Below are 11219 nucleotides of genomic sequence, written 5' to 3'. Positions count from 1 at the left end.
TATAAGTTTATTAGTAATTTGCTATAAGCTGAAAAAAATTAGATAATCAGTAGATTAGGTAAGACAAATAAATAGGCAACATTGTTTATGAAAATGAGGGTGATGATTATTGATTAAAGTTACATTACCTTAAGATCATCATAGATTTGATTAAGCATAACTGAGTGAGTTTTATTATTAAACAATTTATCTCAATTTACCTAGTAACGTCTCTTTGTTTTTTGTATTTTGCTTATTTTAATGATTAAAACTGAATTAGATTTGTCTTAAAGATTAAAGGAAAGAAATCAAATTTATGAGTTGGTTAAGGTACTCCCCTTACTGATTAAGAGTCAAACGTAATTAATGATTAGATATATGAAAAGTATAAGTTTAAAATTTTTTTCCCACACTTTAGATCTTTTCATAGTACAGAAACTGATCTTCTTAAAGTTTTTAATGATATTTTATTAACAGTTGATGCCAGAAAGATAAAGAAGTTATTGTCATGGGCATACCAACCTCAACCGCACTCCCACGCTCCCAATCACCGGACTTTTAATTATCTACACCTGCACTCTATCTCACGGTGCTTATTTAAAGCGCTTACTTGCCAAGGACCTTGGGAAGTATTAAGACTGTTTAGACTGCTATGTGCATGTTTCTGTTCTGTCTGCCTGCTTGCCTGCACCAGCTGTTGCCGAAGTTACGTTTGCCTGCCTAACCATTTACCTGAGCCTAAGTTTCGTTTTGCCTGCTCCATTTGTTATTAACGTGATGTTTTGGATTCTCTCTCTGCTTCCTGAGTCCCACTGTTACAGGAATACTTGCCCCAAAACTACAAATGAAGTCCTACCTGCGAGATGGAAGGTCAGCATGACGGCACGCCACCCAATCCTGATCAGCAGCAGCCTCAACCCCGACCGCCTCCTACACCTGATCTGGTGGCTGCACTGGCGGCCTCGCTAGAGCAGGCCATACTGTCCATGACGGTACCCCCGGCCTGTCCCGTGGCCAAACCTTCTCAGTTCTCGGGTGAGGTATCAGAATGCGCCAGATTTGTTATGCAATGCCACTTGTATTTTGATGTGGCTCCCCAGCAGTTCCCCGATGTCCGTGCGAAGATCGCCTTCATCCTATCGCTGCTGTCTGGTGAGGACCAATGCTGGGCGGAGGCATTATGGACATTAGATCCCAGTATTCGCCTCCCTGGCTAGCTTCCTGGCTCATTTCAAGGCGGTCTTTGGAGCGAACGCCTCCGCCCTCTTGGTGCATGATGAGCTGTTTACTCTGCGCCAAGGAAGGAACACCGTCCGTGAGTACATGCTGCACTTCCGCACGCTGGCGGCATCAAGTGGCTGGAATGAGGCAGCGCTGCTCGTGGCTTACCGGTGGGGTTTACAGCCCGAGATCCGACTGCAGATGGCGATCTATGATGACACAGCCAGCCTGGAGTCCTTCATGATGAAGGGGAACACCTGCTCCGATACCTCATCCCGCGAGGATTTCTTCACTCCAGAGCCTATGCAGACTGACGAATACCATCTGTCCATGAAGGAACATCAGCACTGGCTCCAACAGGGTCTCTGCCTGTACTGTGGAGAATCCGGTCACTCCATCTCCACCTGTCCAGTCCATCCTCCACGCCCGGTGGTGAGTACCATCCACCTCAGCTCTGTACTCAATAATCCACGTTACCATGATGCCATATTAATGTTTAACTCCCATTCTCACCCTGTCAGTGTATTATTCGACTCGGGTACGTCAGGAACTTCATTTCCTCCCGTATTATTTATCATAGTATACAATATCTTCCTCATTGCACACATTGTACATAACTTCTCTGTATACTGTTTACATACACTATATTGCCAAAAGTATTGGCTCACCCATCCAAATAATCAGAATCAGGTGTTCCAATCACTTCCATGGCCACAGGTGTATAAAATCAAGCACCTAGGCATGCAGACTGTTTTTACAAACATTTGTGAAAGAATGGGTCGCTCTCAGGAGCTCAGTGAATTCCAGCGTGGAACTGTGATAGGATGCCACCTGTGCAACAAATCCAGTCGTGAAATTTCCTCGCTCCTAAATATTCCACAGTCAACTGTCAGCTGTATTATAAGAACGTGGAAGTGTTTGGGAACGACAGCAACTCAGCCACGAAGTGGTAGGCCACGTAAACTGACGGAGCGGGGTCAGCGGATGCTGAGGCGCATAGTGCGAAGAGGTCGCCAACTTTCTGCAGAGTCAGTCGCTACAGACCTCCAAACTTCATGTGGCCTTCAGATTAGCTCAAGAACAGTGCGCAGAGAGCTTCATGGAATGGGTTTCCATGGCCGAGCAGCTGCATCCAAGCCATACATCACCAAGTGCAATGCAAAGCGTCGGATGCAGTGGTGTAAAGCACGCCGCCACTGGACTCTAGAGCAGTGGAGACGCGTTCTCTGGAGTGACGAATCGCACTTCTCCATCTGGCAATCTGATGGACGAGTCTGGGTTTGGCGGTTGCCAGGAGAACGGTACTTGTCTGACTGCATTGTGCCAAGTGTAAAGTTTGGTGGAGGGGGGATTATGGTGTGGGGTTGTGTTTCAGGAGCTGGGCTTGGCCCCTTAGTTCCAGTGAAAGGAACTCTGAATGCTTCAGCATACCAAGACATTTTGGACAATTCCATGCTCCCAACTTTGTGGGAACAGTTTGGAGCTGGCCCCTTCCTCTTCCAACATGACTGTGCACCAGTGACCAAAGCAAGGTCCATAAAGACATGGATGACAGAGTCTGGTGTGGATGAACTTGACTGGCCTGCACAGAGTCCTGACCTCAACCCGATAGAACACCTTTGGGATGAATTAGAGCGGAGACTGAGAGCCAGACCTTCTCGTCCAACATCAGTGTGTGACCTCACAAATGCGCTTCTGGAAGAATGGTCAAAAATTCCCATAAACACACTCCTAAACCTTGTGGACAGCCTTCCCAGAAGAGTTGAAGCTGTTATAGCTGCAAAGGGTGGACCGACGTCATATTGAACCCTATGGATTAGGAATGGGATGTCACTTAAGTTCATATGCGAGTCAAGGCAGGTGAGCGAATACTTTTGGCAATATAGTGTATTTAATTATTATCATGGTATACAATACCTTCTTTATTGCACCACTACAATCATTCGCTCATTTGCACTCATTGCATTTACCTCCCCCTCTATACTGTTATATATGCAAATTATTTATATATTTTTGTATATTGTTTATATATGCAAATTATTTATTGTTATATACTTATTATATATGCTAATTATTTGCACTGCGAAATGCACTTCTGGTTAGATGCTAACTGTATTTCGTTGCCTTGTACCCACATGTGCAGTGACAATAAATAAATAAAGATGAATCTAATCTAATCTAATCTATCCTTTCCGAAGGCCACATCCCATGACGAAGAGGCCCGAAGCACTATCTAATCACGACCATTCAGGGAAAACCGCTGGGCCGCAGACTGGTACAGTGGATAACCCCAGAGCTAAGACTGTGCATCGGCTGCATGCATGAGGAGACGCTCTCACTGTTTGTGTTGAAGGAGGCCAGAGTGGACATTGTCCTAGGATGCCCATGGCTAGAGTGGCATCAACCCACCATTTGCTGGAGTACTGGGCATATCAAGCAATGGAGCAATTACTGCCTCAACTCTTGCCTCCGTGCTCTTCCGACCCCAACACCTAAACCTGTTCTCCTGGGATTGACGAACATCGAGAGGCCTTCAACTTGCACCGAGGTAGACCTTATCGAGTATCGAGTATCGAGCATATGCCGATGTGTTCACCAAAGCTGAAGCCACTAAGCTTCCCCCACATTGATCCTGGGATTGTGCAGTGGATCTCCTGCCTGATGCCAAGATGCCCAAGGGGCACATATACCCGCTGTCTGTCCCGGAACATAAGGCCATGGACGAGTACATCAAGGAGGCGCTTCGCCACGGGTTCATCCATCCTTCTACCTCTCCAGTGGCATCCAGCTTCTTCTTTGTGGGGGAAAAAGGATGGTGGGCTTTGACCGTGTATTGATTACCAGAACCTGAATGCTCAGACGGTGAAATTCGCTTACCCCTTGCCCCTGGTCCCAGCAGCACTCGAAGAGCTACGTGGAGCTCGCATCTTCTCCAAGCTGGATCTAAGAAGTGCATATAATCTCATCCGCATCAGGTGAGGAGATGAGTGGAAGACGGCGTTTATTACACCATCGGGGCACTACGAGTACCTGGTCATGCCCTATGGACTCACCAACACGCCGGCAGTATTTCAAAATTTTATAAACGAAATCTTCCATGACATGCTCCACCGGTTCGTTATCGTGTATATTGATGATATTCTGATTTACTCCCCAAGCCGGTCGGAGCATGTTCACCACGTCCGGCAGGTACTCGAGTGCCTCCACTGTCACCATCTCTTACTCAAGCTTGAGAAGTGCGAGTTCCACCAGACAGTCATTCAGTTCCTGGGATACATCATTTCCTCGACAGGTATCAGGATGGACCAGTCGAAAGTTGCAGCGGTGAAGAATTGGCTGCAACCACAAACTGTTAAGGAGCTACAGCGCTTCCTAGGGTTTGCGAATTTTTACCATCGTTTCATTCGAAATTACAATATGCATACTGCACCCCTCACCACATTATTACAAGGACAACCAAAGACACTAAAATGGATAAATCCCGCAGTTTAAGCCTTCCAACTGCTGAAAGCCACCTTCTGCTCCGCTCCTACCCTACTACATCCCGATCCCAACCAACCCTTCGTATTAGAAGTAGATGCCTCAGCGCTGGGAGTGGGAGCGGTGCTGTCCCAATGAGGAGGTAAACCCTTGGCACTCTGTCCATGTGCCTTTTATTCCAAAAAGCTAACCTCAGCGGAGCATAACTACGACATCGGGAATTGCATGTTAGCAATTAAGCTGGCACTGGAGGAGTGGCGGCACTGGTTGGAGGGGGCTATTCACCCCTTTGAGGTAATCACGGACCATAAAAATCTTCAATACCTCAGAGGCCAAACACCTTAATCCGCGGCAAGCGCGCTGGGCGCTCTTCTTTACCAGGTTCTGGTTCACGGTCTCCTATCGCCCTGGCAATAAGAACACAGAGGCCGACACGCTTTCTTGGATGTACTCACCAGACCCCCAACTAGAGGAATGTGAACCAGTACTTCCCCCAGACCTATTTGTATGTCCGATCCTTTGGATGCTGGACGAGGATATCCGTGCCGCCACCGCAGAAGAACCTGCTCCACCGGGAGGTCCAGAAGGTAAAACGTATGTCCCAACATCACTTTGTCTTGCTATCCTGGACTCGGTATACTCTTCACCGGGCTCTGGCCATCCGGGCAGACAGCGCACCCTCTCACTCATCCAAAATAGGTATTGGTGGCCAAATATGATCAGAGACATTAACCGGTTCATGAAAGGATGCTCCGTTTGCGCCGTCATTTCTACGCCGCGCCATCTACCGGAAGGGAAACTCATGCCACTCTCGATTCCTCACCGACCATGGTCCCACCTTGGAGTTGATTTCATCACCGACCTACCCACGTCAGATGGCTTCACCACCATCCTCGTTGTGGTAGATCTGTTTTCTAAGGCATGCAAGCTGATACCCCTCAAGGGCCTGCCCACAGCCATGGAAATGGCTAAAGCCCTCTTCCATCAGGTGTTCAAGCACTTCCCTGAGGCATCCCTGAGGACATTATGTCAGACAGAGGGACCCAGTTCACCTCCAGGGTGTGGCATGGGTTCCTAAAACAACTGGGGGTATCAGTGAGCTTATCTTCAGGTTATCATCTGCAGTCTAACGGCCAAAAGGAGAGAAAAATCCAGGAGATCGGATACTACCTCAGAGCGTACTGCCATGAAACACCAACATGATTGGAACTAATACCTGCCCTGGGCCAAGTATGGGCAAAACTCCCTTTGTCAGGAAGCCATGGGGCTCACTCCCTTTCAATGCATACTCAACTACCAACCACCTTTGTCCCTGTGGTCTGGCAAGCCAACCAAAGTACCATCTATTGACCACTGGTTCCGAGAGAGTGAGAGGGTCTGGGCATCGGCACATGACCTGCGCCGCACTATCCACCAGCAGAAAAGACAAGCTGACACTAGGCACTTCTACACGGGGCCGCTGCTGCAAACTCCCCTGTCGGAAGCTCAGTCCCTGCTACATCGGTCCCTTCGACGTCCGGAGGCGTATTAATGATGTCTCGTATGAACTCACCCTCCCTGCGCACTATTGGATCTCTCCCATGTTCCATGTGTCTCTCCTAAAACCGTACTCTAACCTGGTTCTCTCTCCTCCCACAGAGCCTCAGTTCTCGTCGCCGCCCAAGATCGACGCAGACAACTCTGTCTACCAGGTCCGTGAGATTATGAACTCCAGATGACGCGGTGGCCATCTGCAATATCTGGTCAACTGAGAGGGATATGATCCCGAGGAAAGATCTTGGGTGGACTGAGATGACATCCACGATCCAGTGCTGCTCGCTGAGTTCCATCAGCACCGCCCAGAATGACCCTCTCCCAGAGGCCATGGTCACCCCCGTCGTTACTCTCGGACGTCTGGAGATGCCCATTGGCGGGGTTGGGGTACTGTCATGGGCACGCCAACCTCAACCGTGCTCCCAATCACCGGACTTTTAATTATCTCCACCTGCACTCTATCTCACGGTGCTTATTTAAAGTGCTTACTCTCCGAGGACCTTGGCAAGTATTAAGACTGTTTTTATTTAGAAGTATTTAGATTTAGGCAAGTATTTAGACTGCTTTGTGCATGTTTCTGTTCTGTCTGCTTGCTTGCCTGCACCAGCTGTTGCCTAAGTTATGTTTGCCTGCCTAACCATTTACCTGAGCCTAAGTTTTGTTTTGCCTGCTGCATTTGTTAAAGTGATGTTTTGGATTCTCTCTCTGCCTCCTGAGTCCCACTGTTACAGTTATCCTCATTCTACTTGATCTTACAGCAGCTTTTGATACCAGTGACCAAGGTATTTTATTGAACGTTGGTATTAAAGGTACTGCCTTAGAATGGTTTAATTCATATTTAAAGGACAGATCATTCTCAATTTCTGTTGGAAAATCGTCAGCTAAATTATGTTGCGGTGTGTTTCAGGGCTCCATTCTTGGGCTTATTCTCATTGTATATGTGCCCTTTAGGCTGTATCTTTCAAAAATACATCATATTATGTATCATCTCTACACAGATGACACTCAGTTATATATCTTCTGCATCTATTAAAATTATAGGTAGATTGACATATGTTGATTAGTGTGGCAGACAATGTAAAGAATTTGGGCATTATCATGGACTCGGCTTTGGTTCTGGATTAACAGGTCACCGGTGTTGTTAAGGCTGGGTTTTATAAACTTCGGATAATCTCTAAACTTAAACCAATTCACTCTTTTAAAGACCTGGAGATCATCACCCATGCTTTTATATCTTCATGCCTTGACTATTGCAATTCGTTGTATTTTGGTTTATCGCAGCTTCAGTTATCTCGCCTTCAACTCTTGCAGAACTCTGCAGTTAGGCTCCTGACTCACACAAGGAAAAGGGAGAGTATTACCCCAGTTCTTATTACGTTACACTGGTTGCCCATCAAATTTAGAATTTAATTTAAGGTCTTGTTAATGATTTTTAAAGCACTGCATTGTACTGCACCAAAATATATTTCCAATCTTTTAATACCCTATAAAAATTCAAGAAACCCAAGATCATCTATCCAGATGACTCTTCATGTTCCCAAAACAAGGCTAAGATCAAAGGGTGATACAACTTTTTCAGTGGCTACTCCATGCTTATGGAACCCTCTTCCTATGCACCTTAAATCTGCTCCTTCTGTAGATGTGTTTAAGTCGAGCTTGAAGTCTTATCTTTTTAGTGTGGCTTTTAATACTCGCTAGAGTGTTTAGGTTTATATTGTCCTTGTGATTGTTTATTATTTCTGTTTTAATGTTGCCTGGAAAGCAGTTTGGTCAACCGTTTAAATGTGCTATAGAAATAAAGTTTGTATTGTATAAGGTGTGTTTATTGTAAAATGTTTTTCACCTGATACTGGAGAAATATTAACAAAAACATTTCAGAAATTCTGAGGTTATTGTAGTAGTATGAATTGAGATTTTCATTCTTTATTTATTTTTATAAGGAGAGTATATTCCTCCCAGTCTGGACAAGAAGACACAGCAGGATTCTATTCTATTCTAATAGTGTGAAATTTCAGGACCAGATCTGAGGTTTGGAGAAAATTTTTAATACCATTTTTATACAAAATTATAGATATTTATAGATAGATATATTATAGAGCTCAGTGGAGACCAACAGCAGCTAATATAAAAGAGAGAGAGTCAATAAAAGAGGAAATAATAAAACTGATCACTGAACAAACATCAGATCTGATTATAAATGACATCAAGCACAATCTGGAACACTGACACTAAACATGATTTATTTCAGACTCAAACTGTACTTTATCAACTCATCCGTGTGTGTGTGTGTGTGTGTGTGTGTGTGTGTGTGTGTGTGTGTTAGTCTCTTCTCCAGGTGATCTTTCCTGAACACAGAGATGAAACTCATGGTTGTTTGTTTTCTGTTTCAAGGTTTGTGTAGAATTTATATTTAATGTGTGACCTGATAATGTAAGTGTGTTAAACTCAGGCAGTAACTCAATCAGTTTGGTGTGATTCTGTAACACAATTGCAGTTTGGACTGAATATTTATTCACACTTTACAGAAACACTGTGTGTGTGTCACTGTAGTAATGATCGTGTGTGTGTGTGTGTGTGTGTGTGTGTTTACAGCTGTGTTGTGTAGAGAATTCTCCATCACTCTACCAGAGAGTGTAGAAGCTCTGAGAGGACTCTGTGTTCTCATACCCTGCAGATTTCAGATTGAAGAACAATACGATAAAGACCTCCAGAGAGATTCTACAGGAATCTGGTTATTAAACGGCACTGATTTTAACAATAATAAAGTCTTTAAAGTAACTACAGAGAACAAGACTGAAGGTGAAATTATAGATCTCCTCAGTTCAATTCAATTCAATTCAGTTCACTTTTATTGTCATTGTTATAAATAACAGAGTATAAATAAAAACAAGATATCATTAAAGCATCATCTTTCTAGGCATATAATAAAGTGCAACCATAGTGCAGCAGTGCAATACTAATAACCAAGAAATTGTGTTTATTATGTGTACCACAGCAATGCAAAGTCCAGTTCACAGTTATTGTCATAGTGATGTGTGGTATATAATGACAGGTGGGGGCAGGGAGGGGGGTAATTGCTCGTTCAGCAGCCTCACAGCCGTTGGAAAATGGCTGTGGGACAGTCTGGTGGTTCTAGTGCGTATGGACCTGGACTTTATACCCGAGGGCAGTAGCTGGAACAGGTGATGTGCAGGATGATGCTGATCACGCAAGATGTTGTGCGCTTGACGAAGGCATTGTGTGGTGTAGATGGTACTAATCTCCGGGAGACTAGTCCTGATGATTTTCCCCGCTGCTTCCACCACCCGATGCAGTGCCTGCTGTTCCTCCTTAGTGCAGCTGGAAAACCACACCAAGAGTCCATATGTCAGCACACTCTCTATAGCACAATGGTAAAAGTTCACCAAAAGCTGCCAAGAAAGGTTGGTTCTTTTCAGTTTCCTCAAGTAGAAGAAGCGCTGCTGGGCCTTTCCTCTGGCAGAGGTGATATTATTACCGCACGTTAGATCCTCTGATACAGTTAGACTGAGAAATTTAAAACTGGTGACCCTCTCTACCGTCCCATTGCCAATAGTAAGTGGTAAATGAATAGTCCCCTTATCTTTACGAAAATCCACAATCATCTCCTTGGTCTGCTTAATATTGAGGGCCAGATTGTGGGTATCACACCATGCTGCCAGATGTTCCATCTCCCTTCTGTATAAGGACACATTGTTGTTACTGATGAGACCTACCACCATAATGTCCTCAGCGAATTTTATGATGTAGTTAGAAGGACAGGAGGCACAGCAGTCATGTGTGTAGAGTGTATAAAGTAGAGGACTTAGTACACATCCCTGGGGGACCTCGGTGTTAATACACACTGAGGATGATGTGTATTTGTCTACTCGCACACACTGTACGCAATTCATTAGAAAGTCCATAGTCCAGTTACACAATACAGTGCTTAGTCCAAGCTTACAAAGATTAGTCTGGAGCTTGCTTGGCAGGATGGTATTAAATGCTGAATTAAAATCAACAAAGAGAAGCCTAGCATATGTATTTTTGTGTTCCAGATGTTCTAAAATGGAATGGAGCACAATAGCCACTGCATCTATTGCATCCTCATGAAGAACTACACCACCATCTTCTACAACATCAGAAAGCGAGACGGAGGAAATTATTACTTTAGATTAGAGACTACTGGACCTCTAAAATACACTTATAGACCACCAGTATCTCTAAGAGTGCGAGGTGAGAGCTGCAGCAGTGTGTGTGTGTGTGTGTGTGCGTGCGTGTGCATGTGTGTGTGCATGTGTGTGTTTGTGTGTGTGTGTGTGTGTGTGTGCCTGCGTGTGCATGTGTGTGTGTGTGTGTGTGTACAGTGCAACTGTAATTACACTAATGATCCACTGGAACACATTTAAAACTCATCTCTAATGTGATACTGTGTGTTTATCTCAGACTCTCCAATCAGACCCTCAATAACACTGTATAAGGAGGATCAGGGGGAGGTGGAGGACCAGAATGAGGTGGTGGAGGGAACTTCAGTGAGTCTCATTTGCTCTGCTCCATCTGCTCCATGTCTCTTAAATCCTCCCACTTTTACATGGAACTTCCTGCCTGAGGAGAGAAGACAGGAGCAGAACCACAACACCAGCTTCAGCTCCTCTCAGCTGAACTTCAACGCTACTCACCTGCATCATGGACTCACTTTCACCTGCACCACCACCTACCAGCTCCAGAACCAGAACAAATCAGCACAGAGCTCTCATACTCTACATGTTCTGTGTAAGTGTTACTTCATCAATTCACATTCAGTACACTTTAAATGATTTATAGAGTCTCCTAAATCCTGTTCCTCCTCCTTCAGATGGTCCTAGAAACACATCAGTATCAGTGTCTCCATCTGCTTCAGTGCTTTTGGGCAGTTCAGTGTCTCTGAGTTGCAGCAGTGATGCAAACCCAGCAGTGCTGAACTACATCTGGTACAGAGAGAACGGAGAGCAGATAGGAACCGGAAACCA

The 11219-nt window shown here is 45.0% G+C and overlaps 1 protein-coding gene across 1 annotated transcript in view; it reads left to right on the top strand.

Moving 5' to 3' along the window:
- The first annotated feature begins 8494 nt into the window (after positions 1-8494).
- Positions 8495-11219, top strand: part of LOC131369923 (sialic acid-binding Ig-like lectin 12) — a 2909-nt gene continuing 184 nt past the window's right edge. The window contains exons 1-6 of the mRNA XM_058416799.1: positions 8495-8604; positions 8806-9012; positions 9266-9395; positions 10298-10446; positions 10657-10983; positions 11066-11219. The exon at positions 11066-11219 is cut by the window's right edge and continues 184 nt beyond it. Of these exons, the coding sequence (XP_058272782.1) occupies positions 8571-8604; positions 8806-9012; positions 9266-9395; positions 10298-10446; positions 10657-10983; positions 11066-11219 (1001 nt within the window). The 5' untranslated portion in view covers positions 8495-8570. The remainder of the gene's footprint in view (positions 8605-8805; positions 9013-9265; positions 9396-10297; positions 10447-10656; positions 10984-11065) is intronic.

The sequence above is a fragment of the Hemibagrus wyckioides genome, linkage group LG19, assembly GCF_019097595.1.
Source record: "Hemibagrus wyckioides isolate EC202008001 linkage group LG19, SWU_Hwy_1.0, whole genome shotgun sequence".
Classification (NCBI taxonomy): domain Eukaryota; kingdom Metazoa; phylum Chordata; class Actinopteri; order Siluriformes; family Bagridae; genus Hemibagrus; species Hemibagrus wyckioides.
Note: the sequence above shows the minus strand (reverse complement) of the source record. Positions and strands in the feature narration are given on the sequence as shown.